Below are 25,264 nucleotides of genomic sequence, written 5' to 3'. Positions count from 1 at the left end.
GCAGGGTGACTACTCCTTAGCCACAAGGGATAAATCTTAAGAAGAGTCTCGAAGTCCTTTCGTAGAAAGTATTCTTGATTCAAAGATGATCTAATTTGCAAGGGTCCCCGCTCCGGCCTTTATCCTAAAGAAAGGGGTGGGTACATGACTAGGTCCTGCCCTAGGGGTGGGACCAGGAAGGGGGGTAGTTACACCCCTCTCCCCTGCCGGACTTTCCCCAGGTCAGGGGCTGCGTGCCCCTGGAACTGGTTCTAACCGGCAGATGCGTAGTGAGCACCGGGGTGCCACTCCGCAGTCACCTTCTTGTAAGCCCTACCTACCCAGAATACACAAAACCCTGTCTGGTATGGTGCGAGCACCGCCCTGGACAGGAAACCCTTTGTCCAAGCTCTCCTCGCTGGAAGGACTCCCAGCAGCAGGAGGTCAGACTCGTGTCTGTGGTGGCAGCATCCATTTTGTGGAGCTGAGGCTTCAGTTAACTTTAACCGGGGTTCACAGTTACGTACATGTCGTGTCCCTCTAGAAGGGTGGAATGCTAACCTCGTCGCCAGTATTGGTGAGGGGTCAGTATCCCGATTCGTATGACACCTTACTCGACATGTCTTGATAACGCGATACCGAAGTTACCGATATGGTACGCGTTATCATGGAACAGCCATTGGGTCTTGGTTCCGCAAGCTGCAACCGGGCCCGGCTCGTACCAGAGCCCAATTCACACGATTCCACGCCCTCTGCCTTCAGGATTGTCTAAGGCCTGCCATAGGAGTGACTGATAGGAACTCGGGTGTCCATTTTAGGGTTAGATATAGGGATACTATACCTAAAGCAACGGGCGAGTACGCCACGTTGCCCAAGCTGTCGTGCAGCCAGTTGTGTCAGATTTAGATGGCCATCCAGGGGTGGCATAATACATGCTTCAGCCCCTGGTAGGCTCTGGGTACACCGATGCCCTGAGTTACAGGGTCTGATAAGGTGGCCCAGTACCAATTGGAAATGTACCTAGGGTACATGGAATCCATTTTAGAGAGAGAGCAGTAGGCCTGGGGTCCTGATTGGCAGGGCCCCAGGTCAACTAAGTCGGAAAACCAGCAAAACACCAGGCAAAAAAGTTGGGGGTAACCATAGTCAGGTATTTACCTTCCTACACCTACCCTAGCCAACCAGAAACCCCATGTCGAACAGTGGTTCTTGTGAATCACTTTATTTCCCAGCATGCTCCTGCTGCAGGACCAGGTCAACGCACTTTGTATAGGAGGACTAGCCACCATTTGTATCTCAAAGGGAAGTGTGACTCTTTTTCCTAGAACAAACATTTTTTTCCCTGAATGTAACTGTTCACTTCTCCATATTATATCAATGCAGCTTTTTCAAGAAATATTTTCTTCATGTAATGTTCAATGTTTTTTCTATTTTGCAGAACAACAATCACATCTAGAAAGTATGAATGGGAAAGAAAGCCATAAAGGTTCCGGAGGAAAGATGAATTTTACTCAAAATATCTACTTAAAGAAACGGCGCAGAATGCACATGAAGGAGAGACGCTTTGCTTGTAATGTGTGTGACAAAGAATTTATCAATGAGACACTTCTTGTGAGGCACAAAAAAGGACACACCAGCCAAAGGCCATATCCCTGCGAAACGTGTAAAAAGTGTTTCACTCAAAAGGCAACTTTTTTACAGCATCAAAGAACGCACACTGGAGAGAGACAGTATCACTGCAATGAGTGTTCAAAGCGCTTTGCTTATAAGGGAAGCCTTGTACATCATCAAAGAACACACAGTGGAGAGAGGCCTTATCACTGCCCTGTATGTGCCAAGAGCTTCACTCAAAAGAAAATTCTTCATGAGCATCAACGCATACACACAGGAGAAAATCCTTTTCATTGCACCATGTGTGAGAAGAGCTTCAATCATAAGGGAAATCTACTAAAGCACCAAAGAACACACACAGGGGAGAAACCTTATCACTGCACTGTGTGTCCCAAGCGCTTTGCTGATAAGAGATGTCTTGTACAGCATCAAAATGTACACACAGGAGAGAGGCCTTATCAGTGCACTGTGTGTTCCAAAACCTTTTCTTGGAAGGCAAACCTTGTACTGCATCGAAAAACTCACACAGGAGAGCGGCCTTATCACTGCACTCTGTGTTCCAAGCGCTTTGCTGATAAGAGATCTCTTGTACAGCATCAAAGCGTACACACAGGAGAGAGGCCTTATCATTGCACTGTGTGTTCCAAAACCTTTTCTTGGAAGGCAAACCTTGTACTGCATCAAAGAACTCACAAAGGAGAGCGGCCTTATCACTGCACTCTGTGTTCCAAGTGCTTTGCTGATAAGAGATCTCTTGTACAGCATCAAAGCGTACACACAGGAGAGAGGCCTCATCAAAGCGTACACACAGGAGAGAGGCCTCATCAAAGCGTACACACAGAAGAGAGGCCTCATCAAAGCGTACACACAGGAGAGATGTCTCATCAAAGCGTACACACAGGAGAGAGGCCTCATCAAAGCGTACACACAGGAGAGAGGCCTCATCAAAGCGTACACACAGGAGAGAGGCTTCATTAAAGCGTAAACACACAAGAGAGGCCTCTTCAAAGCGTACACACAGGAGAGAGGCCTCATCAAAGCGTACACACAGGAGAGAGGCCTCATTAAAGCGTACACACACGAGAGAGGCCTCATCAAAGTGTACACACAGGAGAGAGGCCTCATCAAAGCGTACACACAGGAGAGAGGCCTCATCAAAGTGTACACACAGGAGAGAGGCCTCATCAAAGCGTACACACAGGAGAGAGGCCTCATCAAAGCGTACACACAGGAGAGAGGCCTCATCAAAGTGTACACACGGGAGAGAGGCTTCATCAAAGCGTACACACGGGAGAGAGGCCTCATTAAAGCGTACACACAGGAGAGAGGCCCCATCAAAGCGTACACACAGGAGAGAGGCCCCATCAAAGCGTACACACAGGAGAGAGGCCTCATCAAAGCGTACACATGGGAGAGAGGCCTCATTAAAGCGTACACACAGGAGAGAGGTCCCATCAAAGCGTACACACAGGAGAGAGGCCCCATCAAAGCGTACACACAGGAGAGAGGCCTCATCAAAGGGGACACTGAGGCCTCATCAAAGGTACACACAGGAGAGAGGCCTCAGCAAAGCGTACATACACGAGAGAGGCCTCATCAAAGCGTAAACACAGGAGAGAGGCCTCATCAAAGCGTACACACAGGAGAGAGGCCTCATCAAAGCGTACACACACGAGAGAGGCCTCATCAAAGCGTACACACAGGAGAGAGGCCTCATCAAAGCGTACACACGGGAGAGAGGCCTCATCAAAGCGTACACACAGGAGAGAGGCCTCATCAAAGAACACACACAGGAGAGAGGCCTCATCAAAGCGTACACACAAGAGAGAGGCCTCATCAAAGCGTACACACAGGAGAGAGGCCTCATCAAAGCGTACACACAGGAGAGAGGCCTCATCAAAGGGGACACTGAGGCCTCATCAAAGGTACACACAGGAGAGAGGCCTCATCAAAGGGTACACACAGGAGAGAGGCCTCATCAAAGCGTACACACAGGAGAGAGGCCTCATCAAAGCGTACACACAGGAGAGAGACCTCATCAAAGCGTACACACAGGAGAGAGGCCTCATCAAAGCGTACACACAGGAGAGAGGCCTCATCAAAGCGTACACACAGGAGAGAGGCCCCATCAAAGCGTACACACAGGAGAGAGGCCTAATCAAAGCGTACACACAGGAGAGAGGCCTCATCAAAGCATACACACAGGAGAGAGGCCTCATCAAAGTGTACACACAGGAGAGAGGCCTCATCAAAGCGTACACACAGGAGAGAGGCCTCATCAAAGTGTACACACAGGAGAGAGGCCTCATCAAAGCGTACACACAGGAGAGAGGCCCCATCAAAGCGTACACACAGGAGAGAGGCCTCATCAAAGCGTACACACAGGAGAGAGGCCTCATCAAAGTGTACACACAGGAGAGAGGCCTTATCAATGCTCTGTATGTGCCAAGAGCTTCACTCAAAAGAAAATTCTTCTTCAGCATCAACGCATACACATAGGAGAAAAGCCTTTTCGCTGCACCATGTGTGAGAAGAGCTTCAGTCAAAAGGGAAATCTACTAAAGCACGAACTAATACACACCGGAGAGAGACCTTATCACTGCACTGTGTGTTCAAAGCGCTTTTCTCAAAAGGGAGACCTCAAACGGCATCAACGTGTACACACAGGAGAGAGACTTCATCATTGCACTGTGTGTGAGAAGTGCTTTTCTCGTAAGTCGACCCATGTACTGCATCAAAGAACACACACCGGAGAGAGACCTCATCGATGCACTGTGTATTCCAAGCACTTTGCTAATAAGAGAGACCTTGTACATCATGAAGGAACACACAGAGGAGAAAAGCCTTTTCGCTGCACTGTGTGCGAGGAGAGCTTCAATCAAAATGCAAATCTACGAACGCACCAACTAATACACACCGGAGAGCGACCTTATCATTGCACTGTGTGTTCAAAGCGCTTTTCCCAGAACGGAGGGCTTGTACGGCATCAAAGCGTACACACATGAGAGCTTAAATCAAAGTTCAAGTCTCGTAACAACAAACACACAGGAGAGAAACCTTATCACTGCAAAGTGTCTTCCAAGCGCTTTTCTCAGAAAGAAAGGCCATGTATGGCATCAAAGTGCACACACAGGAAAGAGGCCTTATCACTGCACTGGGTGTGAGAAGAGCTTTACGCCAAAGTCACCTATGCAACGGCACCAAATAATACATACTAAACTGAACCCTAGCACTGCACAGTTTATGCCAGGAACTTCAATCAAAACGAACGTTTCTACAACACCAATTAATACAAACAAGATGGATCCATTTTCACTGTAACAATCTTATGTCCTGCTTACCCCAAAGTATGTTTTACTGGAATGTTGTAACTTAGCGAGGGCTTATAGTAAAAAATGCCTAATGACCAGTGTTCCCTGTAGGCTACGTGCATTTAGTGTAATAACCACGAGTGCGCAAACTCCGTTGCGAAGCGCATACACTTCACACATCACTGCGGCACCATTTACAGCTCTTGCTTTTTAAAAGTGAGCAGCGTGGAAAAAAGATCTCTTGTGAAGGAGCACAGAGAGCAGATCTTGGGCCTAGCAACATACCTCGGTGGAAGAGGGGAGAACGTTGCAGCGTGCCTCTTAAACTGCCGGTATCGGGTGCCCAGGTTCACAAGTTGTGCAGCATCTTTCTTCTTTGCATGCCGGGCGTGGTCCGTCCCTTTCAGATTAATTTATTCTAAAAGTCCATGCACTAATTAGCATTGTTCGGTACTGAAGGGCATGATGTGTGGCATACTGATGTTTAAGTCCCAGCTAAAAGTGTTCAAAAAGCAAGCACTCGGTGGATAATGGTATGCCTGTGCTAAACTTATTTAGAGATGTCATTTCTGACCCTGCCGCAAGCATGCTAAGGCATATATGCCCCCAGTGAGAGAGTATCATTCAGATGAGTCATTTTCCCGGCCTAGACCTGGGCTCGGTAATTGCAGCTTTGGTCCCCTGTGAAGCGTGATTGCGAGCAGCCATACAGGAATGTAAGGGGATATGATCGGTAACCAATCACATCCTTGTGTTATTTCTTTATAAATGTCCTGAACGTTCCCCACTGCTAGTTGATTCTATTGTACCATCCGAATATAGGATTCATTTACCACCTCTCTCACGCCATTACATGAGGGCACAGCCGTAACGCTCTCAGGCCGTCTTACAAAACATACACTAAACTACTACTTACACATCACAACAACATTTAGCTCACATTTAGCTCACAGCTGGGCTCTCAGCACAGACCCCTATTCACAGATGCCAAAGTCCCAACAAATCGAAGCCCGTAGCCCCTCTGCAGCGCACAGAGGTACTCGCCTCGTGGAACGGACTTGCTTCCATCTTCAGCCCAGGTGCTGCTCGCTCTTTGTGGTGCGTGATTAACGTTGGAGCTGCAGAAAAAAACGTGGGCTCTTTTCCCTTCCCATCATACCTTTCATCACATATGTTTAAGAGTTAATAGTTGAACTGTGGTTATTGCAGATGTATTTAGACATCTTTTCCTAAATAAATCCTGCTGTATCTTGCATTGCAATGGGTTCGAGTCCGCATTCTGTGCATTTCAGATCCCCTCCTATAGGGAGCACATTTATTATTGTGTCGCTTTGTAAGCTCTACAGTGCTCGGTAGTGAAGAGTTCTGCCGCAACCAACTGGAAAGCAGTGAACCCACCGAGCAGCCCTGTATCTATGAGTGCCGCCAGGTATAACTTCATTCACCTCTTATAAAGAGTAAGTACTGTGTCCAGACTGATTTTTTTATTTCTTTTTTTCATCCCAGCCCTTTTTTGCTTTCCTCATTCGAAGAATGCAAAATACAACAACACTTAGGGCAGGATGTACTAGCATCAGGAATACCAATTTTCCTATTTGCCATTTTCTATGAGTCGCAATTTGGAAATCGGAATTCCTAATGTATGAAACTCTTTTGAGTTTCATTAGCGATTGCTAGCGAGTGACAAATAGACCTACTTCATGCATATTAGTGAGGGAGGTCGCAATTTAAGGCCCATTAGGAATCACAGCCATCACAGAGATGGCAGCCTGCTGAGGTCAGCAGACCACCATGTCTATGATTGGTTTTTAATAAAGCAGTCTTTTTTTTTTTAATGCATCCCATTTTCCTTTAAAGGATAATGGGATGCATTTAAAAAGAAAAAAAATAAGCTTTTTCGTTTATTTTTTTTAAGAGTAGACAGTAGGATCTGTGGGACAGCCGCCTGCTCTTAAAAATATTTGTTATCCATTCTTCAAAGGACCCGTACCATTTGCAAATGGGTTACCACCTCCTTCAGGGAGTCAGTAAATTTTGACCTTGATACAGTCGCATTCAGATTCAGAAATTGGAAGAAATGCCGTAACTAATTGCGAGTAGGTAGCGTGTTGCCAAATCACAATTTGTATTTGGTACATTTGTAAAGGCATTTTTGCGGTTGGACGTTTCCGACTGCAAAAATACTTTGTACAAGAGGCCCCTAATGATTTACTCCCCCAGCAGGAGAACTAGCTAATAGGGCACTAAACTAATGGTGCAGCGCCAGCTTTGCACGTGTGCAGCAACAGCGGTGGCATGAGCACTGGCACTTAGGTTTTAAAAAAAACAAATTAATCACAGTAAGCATTCATTTGTTTGTGCTCCTCATGATTGAAGGTGTCTCTTGCAGCCTTGGGCTTGGAGATAATATTTTGTTTGAAGTCCATGTTCATGTTTTCCCAGCAGACGGCAGATGCTCCTGCTGTTCTTGGTCCATTCATCGCACACTCCTGCTGGTGCTTGCTAACTCTTTATGCTTCTGTGCACTTTACCATTGGTGCAGCAGGTGCAGTGGCACGGGGGCCCAGGACTGTGAGGGGCCTGTTGACTCTGTAAATTACTGTATATTAGCAGCCCAACAACAGTCAAATAGGTAATTATCTTTGCTTGCACCTGAGCTCATGGCATCCTGGTCTTTCCACAAATATGCATAAACCGGAGCTGGGCATCACTGCTAGCACTGATGGAGGGCTGTACGCTTTGGAAGGAGAGTCGATCTCTCAGAACCATGTTCAGATAAAATGATCATTATTACGAGTCACTGCACTGCCGACGCCTGAACAGCAGGAACCCTTCGTCTACCTCTTCCTGGTTCATGCGGGACTTCATTCTACCTAAAATAATTTTCCTGTATGTTTCATTTAACAACACAGTTTGCTTCCTAAATGCAACTGCAAAGCTAGATTTTAGTGGGATGAACAACACATAGGATTATACCTGCAAGTGTTTTGGAAATACAAAACAGACACACACACGCATCAACCCTTTTAAGAATATCCACACCTTGGGGGTCATTATGATTGCGGATTTTCCGCATCCTCGGGGCCGGCGGAAGCCACCGCCGGCCCCGAGGATGCGGAAAATCCGCAGCGGACTGACCAAAGACCCACCGCCAGATTAGGATGGCTGGTGGGTCCTGGTTTCCGTCCGCAGCTTTTCCGCCGCGGTCGGATTAAAACTGCGGCGGAAAAGCTCTAATATGGTGACGGTGTCTTCCAGACACCGTCCACCATATTAGGATGGCCAGTAAAGTATGCTTTTCCGCGGCGGGTTTTCCGCCGCGGAAAAGCATACGGAACTTCACTGCAGGGGCCCGTTGCGGGCCCCCTAGGTGAAGGGGGGGTGGGAGGTGCACATGGGGGGTACCTATGGTACCCCCCTGCATTTGCATGCAGAAAGCGGCAGGCACCTGCCTCTTTCTGCATGCAAATGCAATGCGTGCATTTTTAACATTGCCGCGGATGCAGCTTGAAGCTGCACCCACGGCAATGTTAAAAATAGAGGATGTGACCGCCAGGGTGGCGGTCACATCCTAATTGCACAGGAGGGAACTCCGCATGCCATGCGGAGGTTCCCTCCTGCTCTGGGGTCGCGGACAGACGCAAGTCCGTCCGCGATCCTAATCGACCCCCTTATGTCCATTATACTCCACTCAACGTGTTGTATAGCATTCTCGATCATAGGGAGGGGACGCCTTCACAAAAGAAGGGTCGAGGACGTGTTGCATCTAAAAAGGATTCAAGCCTGTGCTCTGCATGCTGCAGATGTCTGCAGTGGATGCGTTAACCATCTGCGCTACCTTACATGCTTACTACGGCACAGGAACAACGGTGTATGTGTGGAAATTGTAACTGAGGATCAACAAACGTTTTGGTTTAGAGGATCGCCTAAACCTTTTTGTTTAGTAGCTACAAGCACTTCCTTTCTTTAGCACTTTTCATTTCATGTTCACTGTGCTGCGGCTCACCATTACCAGTCCACCGAAAACAAAATGCATTTGAGAATTGGTTGCAGGTTGCAGGCTCCACTCATCCTCCACCGTTCCACAAGCAGGTAGTTTGGATCTTCCATTTATTTAAGGCAATTCCTGAAATATCAAAAAAGGCTGTGTAGTCCAGAACATTTTTACTCTCCCGGGATTCCTTTCTTTTCTTGCCCAACTCCTCTCTGCTGCAAAGCATTCAGTGGTAAGTGGCGCTCTTCAGTGTACCTTTCTGCTGCTGACAGTCATTCGATAGACCTCTCCCCGCACATCTGCCCCAGAGGACCTGTTGTCTGTACATTCTTCAACTGCATACATTCGTTTGTCCTTTGCAGGGGTCTGGTGTTACCTCAGCCCCATTCCATAGCCCACCACGCTGCAGCCTGCAATCCTCTTTTAGTATCCTGTGTCCAGCATCGCCCCTCTGCGTGCCCTTCCTCCTCTGCATTTTCGCCTTTGTCCACTAAGTATGCCTTATAAAGGGCCCACTAGTCCCTAGGGTGGGTCTCCGCAGACTGAAGCTCATTAAAAGTGTCCAACTACTCATTACAGTGTGCCATGTGCGAGTGCCGATCCCCAATTTTGGGGCAGGGCCCCTTGCCCAGCGCATCGGTACTCTGCGCTTAGCTAATAGTAGTCCAATAGCGAGTAGCTTTCTTTTTTTTGTGTTGAAATGGTTTATTCGCATTTATTAAATATAAAACAATAAAAGCAATAAAATACAGAAATGTGCAATATGATAACATAATCACATTGGAAGTAACGCATAAAGGTAAATATATATGAATTCATGAGGATGAAGACTGTATCTTATTGTAATACAAGAGATACAATAATAAGATGAAAGGAGGAAAAAGGAATTCAGTTGTGAATAAAACAATAAGGTATTTGATTGAATAACTCTAAGGACTTATGGTGAGATAAAAGTAATTTTTAAGCAAATGTGAGTAGAAAGAAAATGAATAATAATAAAGGAAAGGTACCAATGCAGAAAATTATAAAAGAATAGAACATATAGTATAGAACATTATATAGGGAAATTAACCAAAGATGAAAAGGAAGAAATTGGAGGAAATAAGATGAGAGCATTGGTTCCATCTGTAGAGTGAGGCTGTTATAGCCGTCAATGCCTGGAAAACTCTCTCCCAGAATTGAAGTATCGCTGGACAGTACCAAGCAGCATGTATAACCCCTGCTTCCTGCTCACTGCAACGCAGGCAGTTTGCAGATTCCCGTAGGCCAGTGTTTCCCAAACTGGGGTCCGCGACACATTCCCAGGGGGTCCACCGCCAGCAGTTTAAAAAGCTCTGCAAAGTTCCTCGTATAATTAGCAGTTTTTAGGCAACAATAAAAGTGTCAAGAGAACGCCAGTGATTAGTGTACCTGCTGGAGAGAGATTAGAGTTTTGTCCAGTAGCAGCTTTGAGTTATCTAAGGTAGCACAGGGGGTTAATATGCCTACTGCAAAGAACGTCTACCATGCAGTTAAAAAAAACTATTTTATGTGCATAGCTCAGTGAGTTACTGCTTTTCTCACTGAGATTCTTTTGTTACTGCACAGTTCATAAGTTACTCTCGTAATCTAACACAGTGACCTATACACTGTTAGAGCTGCTTGCAAACTGAATGGTACAAGTTAGTAACTTATGTTTTTTCCCAGTCTTTCATTATCCTCATGCTGCTAAAAAGGTTTATTTGTGTAGAAATAATTTTTTTTATTAAAGTCCATGCTGACCACTTTATGTTCTGAATCTGGGGTTTTGGTTCCCCAGACCAAGCACTCATTCAAAATTCCTACCAGTATGGATGGCCTGTAGATCCTACACCTTGTAGTCTCCTTTGCCTTATGTAACATTTCCTATATGCTGATTTACACATATGATTCATTGTCTCTATATGTGTGTTATGTAAAGTGCTCTGACATCCTACACTGGTATAAGAGGTGCTATACAACAAATGAAATGCATGTGAGAGAGGGGTAAGGAGAGATGAGAGGCACTGTTGAAGGGGTATAGTTGGGGAATCATTGAAGAACCCCAATAAAGATTGTCGTACCCTGGTGCACAGTAAGGCCATCATTTACGATTCTTTAAAAGCTAAGACAATTCTACATATAATGATCAATGTGTTTTAGAATGCACCATTGTTCCCTACATTTTCTTGCGGGAGAGCCTCCCAAAGCCCCCTTTGTTGTGGTCAGGCTCACTCACTGCACCTGCTGTGCACCGTATGTGGACTGCTCTGAAAACATTTGCCAGGACTGCTTTGGGTTTCCAGTCCGCCCCTGGCAGGCGCCTCTTACTGTGAAACAAAACCAACCATTTAAAAGTCTGCCAGGGAGACCAAGCACCAACCTTCCTATCAACACATATCACTTTTTGCAATTCTCTCAATATAAAATACTAAAATCCTTAGTAATTCCAGTATTTGTTTAGTGTGCACATGTTTATTTTTTTCAAGTTACTGTTTTCATTAAATTTGAATCATACAAATTGCTGGGGGTCCCCGGCTTCCAGTGGTGACTCAATGGGGGTCCTCAGGAGTCACATGTTTGGGAACCACTGCCGTAGGCCATATCGGTACAATCTTTCCAGCATATAATACACACAGTTTATGTACTTAAAGTGTATTAACTGGTGTCTCCCATGTACAGCCATACCTTATCTAAGGGCCTACCCAAGTCTCTCGGCGAGTCCGATCTTGCTTCAATCGCACTGGGTCTGCGCGCTTCCTGCACATAAGCATAGAACACTCTTACTAACTTGTCAGGGGCTTCTTTCTGTATCACGGCAGAAGGTGCCGGCATGTCTAGTGGCTCTTGCAAGACTTGTCCTAATAGTTCTCTCAATTTATACCGGACTCCATGGCAGTGATATCCAGTCAGGGCTTATGGCGGGTGCCTTGCTCAGGGAAATTCCTCCAATTCCCAACCTTTACTTTGTGAAAAAGATCTCCTATCTTTGTTACCCCTTGCGTTTGCAGGGCAGTTCTCATATTTGTTACCGGTACTGACGAGAGCCAGGTGCACCGCTCCAGTTTAACATGCGGGAATACAAGAGTGTGCCCCTTGTTTATCTCACAAGCTCCACCATGCATTGGCAGCACTGTGAGAAACCTGTAGGGCCTTCAGTCCCCGGGCTCTCCATCGTGCCCATCATAAACACCCAACAACAGTCTGAGCTCACCCAGACCTGAGGGGGACGGCTTTACCATTTGTAATACATTAGAGTCATATGTTGTATGACAATAAAGACACAGAAACACATCATCATTTGCCACAAATTTTGCGATGTTTGGCCGGGCATCCCCTGCCCTCATACCGTAGTTGTTCTTGTGTGGCGTACCAGTCTACTCCTTTGCGCCATTTGACTATGTTTGGCGGGACGGGATTCTTCCATGCCATTGCAATGTCTTGTTTGGCCACCACAAGGGCGCTGCTTATGAATAATTTGTCTGCTCTAGAGTCATCCAGTCCATCTGTGACTCCCAGTAGTATGTACAAAGGGTTGTGAGGGCCCTCCCATCCCAGCACCTCCGTAGGTTCCACTACCAGTGACTCCCAATAGAAAGCTATGAGGGGACAAGACCATACAAATATGGAAAAAATCTGTGGGTTCTGCCACACAGCGTGTACAGGATGGGTGTGGTGTTGGGCCTGCCCTATGTAGGCGGTCAGGGGTAAGATAGGAGGTATGAAGGTAGTATAGCTGGACCAAGCGGAGCCAGGCTGAGACAGTGATGGTTTTGGGAGCCATCAAGGCGTCTCTCTGGTCGTCGTCCTCCAGCGCACCTAGCCAGGACTCCCAACTAGTCCCCAGCGGGTCAAGGGAGGTGGGGCCATTGTTATTTAATGAACGATAAATGCGTGATACCCCCTCGCAAAGTCCCCCATTGTGATTTGTGCTACTAAGGGGCTGTGTTCTAGAAGCGACGTGCCTGTTACTATGTGCACGCTGAGGGTGTGGCGGAGTTGTATGTACCTAATAAACTGTGACGGGTGGAGTGAGTGTCTGACTTGAAGGTCCGAGAAGGAACGTACATGGTCCCCAACCCAAACGTCGCTGAGTTGTGAAATACCAATAAGATCCCAGCCCCGGAAACCCTCTGGGTTCCCCACTTCTCGAAGCCATGTGCCTTGCCAGAGGGGTGTTTGCTGGGTCAGCCTATTCCCCCAGCTGGTATGGCGTAGGGAGTCACGCCAGGCCAGCAACCCTGCACGGGATACTGTGTGGAAGGTCTTGGGAATGGGTCCCCCGTACATCATAGTCTGGATTAGAGAGAGTCCCAGGTCTTTCAACTCGGTCCTGTAGGCAGGGTCGGACCAGCCACCATTAAACTAGTCGTTCAATATTAGGAGGCGGTTTGCTATGTAATGTAATGTAATGTAAATTGGTTTTTATACCGCGCGACTGTCAGGAGGAATCAGGGAAATTTTAAAAAGTGCTACCCTGCCTAGCGGGTTAAGCAATAGGGCTTGCCACTTCTGGCGGTCTTTTGTGACCAGTGGGGTGATGTTAAGTGCCCAAGCCAGTTCAGAGAGCAGAGTGACCCAGATTCTTAAGTATTTGAACGATTGTCATCTAAAGGGGATGGTAGACTGTCAATCAAAGCATTCTCTAGATAGATGTAGGGGCACCAGGGTTGATTTTGCAGAGTTCAAACATAAGCCAGAGACTCGTTCGATGATACAGAGTATCTGCAGGCATCTGGGGCCGATTCGGAAGCATGGAAAAGTAGGACGTCGTCTGCGTATAATGCGATTTTGTCCTCATAAGAGCCTCCAGCCCGGGGGGCGTGGCTAAGCAAGCCACGATGGCGGCTGTGTCTTGCTGAGGCTCCGCGATCGGGCTAGCATCCTGCCCATTACCTGTGATCGCCGGGAGCCTCAGTGTCCACGCATATCACCTGTGCTGACCTGGAGCATCCCCCAAGCGACCAGCAGAAGCAGCAGGCGGACAGCGCGCCCTGGGGAGTCTTCTGCCGATGCCGAGCGCCACTGTGAAAATGGCGGGCGCAACCCCGTCTCTCGGACGCGGAACCCGCTGACAGCCGACACCTTCAGCGACGGCCACGGACGGCGCTGCCGGCTGGCGGCGGTGGGGAATCCCGGAGAAACTGTGGATCCGGCCCTCGAGGGTCCGCCTTGGACGGCGCTCAGTCCCACCTCTACACCCCCGGTGCGCAAGATGGCGGCCGCCTGCACCAAGGCTCCGCAACCCCGGCGCTACCACTGATCAGGCCGTGACACCGACCAACCCGCCACAGCGGACCACGAGGGACCGGCGGCGACGCCGACAGGGCGGGGCTGTTCCTCCGGGGACCCGCGACACTCCTCGAGGGCGGTGAGTGCTACTCGCTCCCCCCCCCCCCCGGAGCCCCGACGCCGATGCCTGGCGGGGGCCCTCCCCACCAATACGAGGCCCTGCAGGGGTGCGCAGCCCACACAACCACCGGACAGAGAGATCTGGAGAACTTTGCGCTGGGAGCTGGGTGGAGAGCCTGAGTGCCTGACCCTAACATGGCGCCCACGGAGGCCTAGGCGCCGGGAACAGCACGGACCTCGCCCCCCCCCTGGACCAATACTACCTGCCCCAGCCGGCCGGTCACTAACTCTGCACTCTACATTAGCGAGGGAGAGGGCGCTCCCACGACCCCCCTGGCGCCGGGCGCTGCCAGCCCTGACGAGCCACCTCTGACACCCCCGGCCGGTGGGGAGCCCCACTTGAAGCCCAGGTGGACCTGGAGAGACCCACCAACAGTGGAATACCACTTACCCGGGCGCGCAGCGAGGTGAGGGCTGGACCACCGAACGGAGCCCTCTTTCGCCCCGGAGCCCTTGCTCCCAAGATGGCGGCCGCCACCCCGGAGCCCCGACGCCCCGAGACTGTGTCCCTACCGGAAGCCTGACCGGCCCACAAGCCCGGACTGTTTGCCGCCGCGGACTACAGGAGCGCTCTGGAGACCCCGCCGCTGCCATCGGTGAGTGCTGTCCTGCCAGTTCCCCTCCTGCTCCCTGAGGATCTCCGGTTGGCACCCCGGTGACCCCCTCTTCACACCCACCCACGAGGACAGCCGCAGAGCACGCTGCCTCCCAACCAGAGCACCCAAGTCTGTGCAGACCTGCCACCAGGAACAGCCACGAGTCCCGCCTTGGGGACGAGAGCATCCCACTTGCACTGGAGACACTGTCGGCGCCTCCCCCGGCTCACGCCACCCGACCCTGCCCTGCCGGTCAGCGTGAGCACTGGACCCCGCCCGGTGAGGTGCAGAGACCCCCACGCGATCGAATCCACCGGCCCGGTAACCGCATGCCACCCTTGACGCCCTTGGTGGTGGCCCCCCCAGGGTGAAACGAACCTCGCCTTGGACCCGGAGGAACCGGAGTGGTGACCCACTCACCCGCCGATACCACGTGACATCGACCTACCACCCGCAGGACACAAGACGACCGAGGGGGGAAACCCCCCCCCCCTCCTCCCCTCAGCAGCACCCATGGGGAAGCCGAGGAACACCCAGGGGACGGCAGTCCCAGAAACGGCTGTCGAGAAGATGCCCCAGACGAGGGCGTGGGCACAATCCAATGCGTCGCAAGCCGACCCTACGCTATCGACGAAGCTGGACCAGGTGCTGGCGGCAATAGAACTGTCTCGCCTATCGATGGAGGAGAGATTAGGCACCCTGGCAACAGACATTAGCCTGATCCGGGATGAGCACCGTAAACTGGCGGATAGAGTGAAGGAGGGCGAGCGGATCGTGACTGAATTACAACCGACGGTGCAATCGCAGGCAGCAGATGTGCAGGAGATCCTACGCCGCGTGGCGACCCTGGAGGAACGCACAGTGGACTTGGAAGGACGCTCGAGACGCTGCAACATTCGCGTCCTGGGCCTGCCGGAGGGGATAGAAAACACAGACCCTCTGACCTACATGGAATCCTGGACTAAATCATTCACCCCGGACTGTGACCGGTCACCTTACTTCTCCATCGAAAGGGCACACAGGGTCCCGGCCCGGGCACCCAAACCTGGTCTTCCCCCGCGGCCTATGCTGGCCAAGTTCCTGCACTTCCGGGACCGAGATGCGGTGCTTCGTGCGGCCCGGACGGCGGGCCCCCTGCAAGTGGAGGACCAACACGTTATGGTGTTCCCAGACTATGCCAGAGAGATCCAACAACGTCGATCCACGTTCCTAGAAGTCAAGAGGCGCCTCCGCGCAAACGAACTTCAATATTCCCTGCTGTTCCCTGCCCGCCTCAAGGTGATCCACAAGGGGAAAGCCCTCTTCTTCGACACGGCAGCGGACGCACAGGACTGGACCGAATTTCACTGCCCGCTGCTCCCTGAGCCCGGACCCCGGAAGGCGCGCAATAATGATTCCAGACGATCCAGGAGACGTGGCGCTAACCATGAGCGATCTGGCCACCCCAAGAGCCAGGGGTCCTCCCCGGCGGGCTCGCCCGATCTCACCCAAATCATGCAGGAACGACGAGACGCCCTGCGGGCGGTCACTGAACTACATTCATCACCCCTTGCCTCGGACTTGGAAGGTCAGCCACACCTATTCACCCCGGAGAAAGATCGAGACAGCGATGGAACCATGTCGGGATTTGGCCCGATCTCCTCCCCCCTTGCTGTGGCACGAACTCTGGACGCTGCCCTCACCAACCAACCTGTCACTTCCTCGTGAACAATTGAACTGTCACACGACATATCCTTTTCTTGATTGCCTGTGATGACGCGCGACGTCTAGAAGCCTAGACTGACCTGCTAGATAAGTGTAAGCGCCAGCGAGCGATAGATATTTCTCCTACTAGAGCCCGACCCGCGCACAGGCCCAGCGAAGACACATGCTGCCACCCCCGCAAATTACTGTTGACCTTCTCCCCTAGTGGGACACTAGTTTGGATATGTCACCCCCAGTGACATATCCTCAGTATTGGGACAGTTACCCACCCGAAGTTCTAGTTCTTGTTCACCTCCCCGGTTCCCCCCCCACGTTTAAGGAAGCTTGGCGCGCAGGAGCATACACGACACACACACGTAGGCGACACGCGGGAATTGTAGAGGGGCCCCTCCCCCAACCACGTCACCCTAGCAATGGCTGAACCCCACTCTGACATTAGTATCCTTACACTAAATGTACGGGGTCTGCACACACCCAGCAAGCGCTATTCGGTATACTCCTACATACGGCGCATGTCGGCCAACATAGCGTTCTTACAAGAGACGCACATCAACGTTACTGAACTCATTCGCCTACAAGCCAAATGGCGAGGGACCATTTGCGCCACGCAATATTCAGCGTTCGCACGCGGCGCATTAATCTGGGTGAGGCCTGGTACTCCCTTCCGGGCGCTCCGACGAGTAGAAGATAGGGAGGGCAGATACGCGTTTCTGGAGGGAATTCTTGATGGGCAAGGGGTACTACTAGGCAGCATATACGCCCCCAATACAGATCAGGACCGGTTCTGGGATCACCTTACGGGCGTCCTAGCCCAGTTCACCACTGTCCCTTGGGTACTGGGAGGCGACTTTAACTGCACACTAGACCCCTCACTGGACCGGTCACATCTTCCCCCCGCGCACTCCCCGGCCCCTCGGCAGGCGGCTTTCTTCAGGGCTTGGACCACACACTGGGCGCTTACTGATGCATGGCGACACCTACACCCACTGGCTCGCATTTACTCCTTCCACTCGATTCCGCACAATCTTCGGGTCCGCCTAGACCGTTTCCTCTGCTCTGCTCCGATCCTCCCTAAGGTTACATCTACAGATTATCTGGGACGGATCCTCTCAGATCATGATGCCCACATACTGCGGCTTACCTGGCGCCCCCCGCATCCACCGGTTCCCACTTGGCGCCTCCCCAGAGACTGTTTAACGGACCCGGTCTTTAGGGACGCGCACAAAACCAGCATAAGCGACTACTTTATGCACAACGAGAACACAGCGTCATCGGTACTAGTGGAGTGGGATGCGTACAAAGTGGTAGCGAGGGGAGAATGCATCAAACAGATAGTGGGGGTCCGCCGCACCTTGGAACGGTCGCTCTTACAGACGGAACAAACTCTAGCTGCTCTCACTAAACGGCCCGACGACTCGGAGGAACATGCCGTGCTCACGGCAGAGGCCAAAACGGAATACCAAACTGCCTGCGCTGACCTCCGTAAGTATAACTTCAGGGCATATGCCTCGCGGGTGCACAAAGATAGAGACAAAACCGGGGCTCTTTTGGCCTGGATGGCGAAGCAAGACACCGAAATCAAGCCGATCACGGACATTCTCAACCCAGAGGGTGTACTGGTGCAATCGCAAGCGGAGATTCTCCTAGCATTCCAACGCCATTATGCACGAGTGTACGAAGCCCCGACATGCTGTACCGCGTTTACCGTAGATCAGTTTCTGGACCCTCTGACGCTACCCACGGTCTCGGACTCCGATAAGCGCACACTAGACGCCAAGATAATCCCCTCGGACATTACCCAAGCGATACGCGCCATGTCCCGAAATAAAGCACCGGGACTGGACGGCTTCCCACTAGAATACTACGCAACATTCTCTCCCCTGGTAGTTCCCCGTCTATCACGGGTGTTCGGGGCGTCACTCCACTTGGGGAAACTACCCCAATCACTACGGGAATCCGTGATTGTCACCTTTCTTAAGCCCCACAGAGATCCGCTGCATATGGGGTCATACCGACCTATCACACTCCTGTCGGCTGATTGTAAGATTCTGGGGAAGATCCTAGCTGATCGTTATGCGCAGGTCATACGCCCGCTGGTCCACCCCGACCAATGCGGCTTCGTTCCCGGGAGGAATACCTCCCAGAACCTCCGCCGAGTCTTCCATATCCAAGATCAAGTACGCGACAGATTTCCCCGCGCTGCCTGCCTCATTATGGACCTAGAGAAGGCGTTTGACACCCTCACCTGGCCCTACCTATTTTCGGTCCTGCGGCGTCTTAATCTCGGCCCGACGCTCCTGGCATACACCCGCCTCCTATACACCGACCTTACTACTCGAGTTCGTATCGGGAAACGTATCTCACCGGCGTTTGCAGTCCGACGAGGCACAAGACAAGGTTGCCCCCTATCGCCCCTCCTGTTCGCGCTAGCGATCGAGCCGCTGGCGGTTCGACTGCGTCAGGAGGGGACGGACTGGGGAGTGCCGCTTGCAGATGGGACCCACTGTGTGTCCATGTACGCGGATGATCTCCTCATATATGTCCGAGACATTGAAATGGACCTAACCCCCATAGGGGTCACGTTGATGGACTTTGCGACTGCCTCGGGTCTGCAAGTCAACTGGGACAAGTCTACGGTTTACCCCCTACATCCGGACCTACCCCCCCGAGACATAGACCTTGGACCGCATAGGCTTTCATGGTCCACGGAGGCTCCCCGATACCTCGGCGTTCGCTTATACCATTCTCCGGCAGACATCTTTGAGGGCAATCACCGCAAGGTACTCGAGAGTCTGCGCCCGACGGTCGCCTTCTGGAATAAGCTGCCGCTGGCCCCAATAGGACGGATAGCCCTTGCTAAAATGGTGATGCTCCCCCGGCTCCTCTACCATTTCACAAACCTGCCGGTGATACCACCCAGATCCTTCTTCCGCGACGTTGATTCCCTCTTAGGAACTCTCATCTGGGGAGCAGGCCGCCACAGAATCGCCCTGAAAACTCTTCAACTCCCCACAACACAGGGGGGACTCGGAGCTCCATCCTTCGAGGCATATTTCCTCGCAGCACAGCTCCAGTGGCTGTCCTACTGGACGGCGGACCGTTACCCTCAGGAGACGGTTACCCCTACCGGTAGAATCGTGACTCCGGAACTCACCCGCCTGCTCCTCCCGGGCACCAAGCCGCGGCGCACTTACCCCCTCCAGGTGACGATAGCGCGCCGTTGCATGCTACGGATTCACCGGCTGTCTCCTGCTAGACCCCCATACTCCCCGCTGCTGCCACTAATAGGCGGCCCCAAGCAGGATTCCTACTTTGCGGCCCCACTACTCGCCGACTGGTCCCGCTGTGGCATCACAGATCTAGAATCACTCTTCGAGGAGGGTCAGCTGAAACCGCTGGACCGCCTGGTCGCAGAATACGGGCTTCCCCCAGGCCAATTCCTCAGGTACAGGCAACTGCTCGACGGATACCGACCCCATTTCAATCTCCAACATGGCGAGCCAGACACGCATCCAGTAATACATACTATCCTACATATGGGGGTGGGTCGCCACCTGGTCACATGGCTATACAAATCCATCCGGGAACTCTCACACACCCCCCTGACGACCCTACGAGCCACTTGGGAGGAGGACATAGGCCGTGCGCTACACGACTCGGAGTGGACTAAAGCTCTTGAGGCCCCTAAGCGCGTTTCTAGAAATGCCCGCTTCAAAAATATTCAATATTATTTATTACACAGGGCATATCTCACCCCAGCGCGATTACAAAAGTACTACCCCTCCACGCCATTCCTGTGCCCCAGATGCTGTTCCCCAGTTGCGAACTTCCGTCACATGCTTTGGGACTGCCCCAATCTCCAGCCTTTCTGGCAGGGGGTGCACAACACACTACTGGAACTCACGGGTCTCACTACGCTAGCCACCTGGGAATCCAGTACATTAGGCATCCTCCACATCTCTAAACGTGAGCCGGTGCATAGGCGCTTTGTGTCCTTAGCGCTCCTACTAGCCAATAGATGTATAACCATGCGCTGGCGATCCCCAGAGGGTCCCCCCATAGCACACTGGCAGGGGGCGGTTAACAAATGGGCGGCAGCGGAGGAAGACGCTTTAAGGGAAGAAGAAGCCAAAGGTGCGCGCAAGCGTCCCATCTCCATGGAATGGGCCATGCTCCTCCACAGCTTCCGCCAGTCCACACAGGCTGGAGACCCGCCTGACCCTTCCCCTCCCCCCACCCGAGAAGACCGGTAGCCTTCACCTGCAGTGAGCCACCCCAGAATCGGACCCCGACAAACCCCCTATATCCTAGGCGGACCTCTCGCAGGTCCGGCCATCCATGGGTTTCTCCCCCCCCAACCCCCCCCCCCCCCCCCTCGACACCCGCCGCCATTATCTCCCGACTTAGACCCTGCTAGCGCCTACATGCTTCCCTCCCACAGTTTCGTTACCCCCCTGTTCACTGGTAACACTGCTGTGTGCACAATACAAATCTGGACCCGGCGCCGTAACGGCATGAAAGTACCCATCTGATCTTATTCATCGCCCCTATGGCGATACCGTCCCGTCACCTTTCAGCCTACGGGAGCCTCTACATGATTGTAATGCACTGATTCCCCGAAGTCATGTATATGTATACCAGTTCTATATAGCAAGAAAACGTTGCACACATAGCTGTTCGTGGCCGAATGTTGAAGCCACGCCGGCGGTCTGATTATTCTGTGCTGAAATACTTTACTGCAACAATAAAAACAAATTTAAATAAAAAAAAAAAAAATAAGAGCCTCCAGCCCAGGACATCCCTGCTCGTCCCCCTCCTGATTGTGAATGCGTCCGAGAGTGCTCCATTGACAAGCACTCTTGCGGTCGGTTTGGAGTACATGACCTGAACCAAACAGTGGAAGTCCAGGCCCATGCCCATAGCAGCCAGGACATCGTCCAGATATCTCCAGTTGACTGAGTCAAAAGCTTTCTCGAAGTCGACTAGGAGAAGAGCCAGATAAGGGGTTAGCGACTGTCGGTGGACCGAGGCCAAATGGAGGCGCCTAAGACAGTGTCTGGTACTCTGCGCCGGCATGAAGCCGAACTGGACGGGATGGATGAGTTTGTTGAGGTATGGTCTGAGACGTTGGGCCAGGACGGTGGCGTACCTTTTGACCTCTGTATTAATTAGAGATATGGGGCGGTAATCGTTCGGGCTGATGAGGGTGGTTGGGTTTTGGAAATGATGACTATTGTGACCGCATTGGTCGCCAGAGGGAAGCAGTCAGTTTCTACGGCCTCTGTATATAGGGCAGTGAGCTGTGGGACCAGTATGTCTAGGCAGAGTAATACTCCTGTGGGTAGCCGTCAGGGCCTGGTCTTTTCCCGGCTGTGACGTGTGAGAGGGCATCTTGTATTTCCTCGTGTGGGATAGGTAATCCATTCAGGTTGATCCGACCGTGCTAGGGGATGTATGATGTTACAACGCATACTTTTACAACACATGCCTTTTCAACGCATTTTTTACAACGCAACATCCTTTATAACGCATTCCATTACAACGAATTTCCTAAAACTACCATTACAACGAATACCATTACAACGGATACTACCTTTACAACTTCTAGCATCTGCTGGGCTCTGCAAGGGACAGCTGTTCGGCTCCTGTATTCACCACACCATCGCTGTTGCTTAAGGCAACGTTGGTAATATTTATACCTGAAAGGTGCCTTGTTTGACGTAAGTTTTTGGACATAAGACGTCAATAAAGATGTCACTAGGAACTGGTCGTTCTTACAGTGCTCATAGTGTAGGGGTAAAAATTACTATTCTAACTCCAGGGGGTGCAACAGTAGGGTAAGTGTTGGATAGTGTAGGGGTAAAAATTACTATTCTAACTCCAGGGGGTGCAACAGTAGGGTAAGTGTTGGATAGTGTAGGGGTAAAAATTACTATTCTAACTCCAGGGGGTGCAACAGTAGGGTACGTGTTGGATAGTATAGGGGTAAAAATTACTATTCTAACTCCAGGGGGTGCAACCGTAGGGTAAGTGTTGGATAGTGTAGGGGTAAAAATTACTATTCTAACTCCAGGGGGTGCAACAGTAGGGTACGTGTTGGATAGTATAGGGGTAAAAATTACTATTCTAACTCCAGGGGGTGCAACAGTAGGGTAAGTGTTGGATAGTGTAGGGGTAAAAATTACTATTCTAACTCCAGGGGGTGCAACAGTAGGGTAAGTGTTGGATAGTGTAGGGGTAAAAATTACTATTCCAACTCCAGGGGATGCAACAGTAGGGTACGTGTTGGATAGTATAGGGGTAAAAATTACTATTCTAACTCCAGGGGGTGCAGCAGTAGGGTACGTGTTGGATAGTGACTCGACTGCACTAAGCCTAGGAAGGTGGGGGTTTTCTAGGGTGGTCTGCTCTGATAGTGAGAGTTCAGGCCTCGGGCAGAGTAATAGTCAGTGAAGGCTTGATCCATTGCTCTGGGCGAGCGGTGGGTAATCCCTTCGGAGTCCCAAATTTCTGGAATTATCCTGTTCGCCAAGAGGTATGACTCTAACCAATGTAATATGCTCCCATTGTATCACCCCATCCCTACATGCGAGCGATGGAGGACCTCCATAGGAGCTTTGCCGAGTCTAGCGAGATTTGTTTAATTTCATCCCTCACCAGGGCCAGTAGGTGCAACTGGGAATCATTTGTTGCCCCAGATGAGCTCCCTCCGGGTCGGGTCGCTTTGGCCTTCGAGGACGGCGAGCCTGTTATCTTGGGCTGCTTGTTGGGCTTTAAGGTGGCCCTTGGTGAAACCACGTATGGTGGCCTTACCCGCCTCCCAAAGGGTACCCGGGGAGGAGACCGAATCTTGATTAGTGCGAAAGTACTGCCTAAGTTCCCGCTCCGATTGCTTCCTTGCATTTCTAGTCTTGTTGAAACCAAGCGTTCATCCTCCACATGGGGCAAGGTGTATCAGGGGGGTCACCTAAGGTTAGAGCAAAGGTGAGTGATCCGAGATGCCTCGGGGGAGGATAACTATTTCTCTGACCCTGCGACATTCGGGAGCCGGCATAAAGATCATGTTGATGAGGCCTGAGTGTGGTGTGCTGCTAAGGTTGACCGTATTGGGTGTCCTGCGGGTTCAATGTCCTCCATAAGTCACAAATACTCATGGCTTCCATCCAGCTTTCCAATTGCTTGGCACATAGAACGCGTGAGGCAGTGGGGGTCCCTGTGGTGTCAAGACTGTGCTGCATCACTGCATTGAAGTCTCCTCCTCCCACCCTTGTTTCCGGCAGCAAGGAGCTAATCACTTCAGCAGTGTAGTCTAGAGTCTGTGTGTGTCTATCACAGATAGAGAGGACGTTGGGGCGTTGTCGCCCATTGTTCCGGAGAGAGCAACAAAGCGTCCGTGGGGATCCCTGGTGCTTTGAGTAGGCACGAAGGGCAAGTTACGCCTCAGGAGGATCGCACCTCCGGGTGAGCCTTGTGTGAAGCCTGAGTGCCAGGATCTGTCGAACACGTATCTCGCGAGGAAGGGACAGAGATTACCCATGAGATGGGTTTCCTGGAGCAGGAGTATGTTGGGTAGTGTATCTTTGGGCATGTCGCAGAACAGTGGTCCGCTTGATTCTGTCTAGCAGGCCGTTGACATTCCAAGACATTATCAGGAGAGAGGGTCAGAGCTGATTTGCATATCGCCATTGTCTAACCCAGGGTGGTGTGGAGTGCAAAAAAACGATGGATTTGGGCCCAGATCTTTGGACTGGGATGAATGTGAGACATTGATCCACATTCGGTCCATCACCTGTTTTGTTTGCAATTAACAGGAGAGAGTCCTCTCTATGTACCGTCTGTGTCATGGTCGGTGTGGGGGGGGCCAAGGAATCCCGGGGTCCTGCCGTTGTGAAGTGAATGCTTGGGCGAATACTGGTGGTGGCTGGAGGCCTCGCCTGTTGGTGTGTAGTTGGAGTGTAAAGTCGAGTTGGTGCAAGGTTGAAGTGCTGTGAACCTTGACCTGCTTAACTAGGTGCGAACCCAAGCCAACTGTCCAAACCCTGCCACCCCCCATCCTATGCTTCGAGAACAGAAGCATCTGTCGTCCTATAACTGTAGAAGAAACAGGATAAACTATAATGTTTAGTTTCAGGGTAGCTTGGAGGACGCCCCTCATTACAGTATAAGATCGTATTCAGCAGATTTATCTGATTGGCGTGGTGTGTTGTGTTGTGTCCATGTATAAAGAGGTTGCTCTGGCCTGGAGGGCAACGGTCATGGTTCCTCACGGGACATGTCAATCGAGAAATGCCGGGCTCCAGGAGATGTCTGAGTCTGTGGATTCGGTGCCCAAAGTCTTAGGAGAGTTGTCTCTCACGGGTGAGTGATCTCGAGAGCCAGTCTGCGGTGGAGGGCAGGCTCCGGTGGACAGCTCCCAGCATTTGGGGTCCGGGGCCTCAGTTGCCGGCGAGCCCGATCTGGCTCTGCTTGTTCTTCGACCGTTGCAGGAATGCGTACGCCTCCCTCTTGGAGTAGGGGTGGTAGTGGAGGTGGCTCGGGCATTTGATGGCACGGTCAGAGCTCTGAGTCTGAGAGGGCGTTCTTCGGTCAGCCAGGTCCAAGCCGAATCCAGGGTGTCAAAAAAATATGTTTTATCCTGAAAGACAATGCGTAGCTGAGCC

The 25,264-nt window shown here is 51.3% G+C and overlaps 1 protein-coding gene across 1 annotated transcript in view; it reads left to right on the top strand.

Moving 5' to 3' along the window:
* The window catches only part of LOC147736834 (uncharacterized), a 140,514-nt gene that overhangs the window by 36,375 nt on the left and 78,875 nt on the right, over positions 1-25,264 (top strand). Inside the window, exons 5-6 of the mRNA XM_086953519.1 lie at positions 1,539-2,094; positions 3,981-4,321. Coding sequence (XP_086809645.1) covers positions 1,539-2,094; positions 3,981-4,321 — 897 coding nt within the window. The remainder of the gene's footprint in view (positions 1-1,538; positions 2,095-3,980; positions 4,322-25,264) is intronic.

Source organism: Lissotriton vulgaris, chromosome 1_2, assembly GCF_964263255.1.
Source record: "Lissotriton vulgaris chromosome 1_2, aLisVul1.2, whole genome shotgun sequence".
In the NCBI taxonomy this organism is placed as follows: Eukaryota; Metazoa; Chordata; class Amphibia; order Caudata; family Salamandridae; genus Lissotriton; species Lissotriton vulgaris.
Note: the sequence above shows the minus strand (reverse complement) of the source record. Positions and strands in the feature narration are given on the sequence as shown.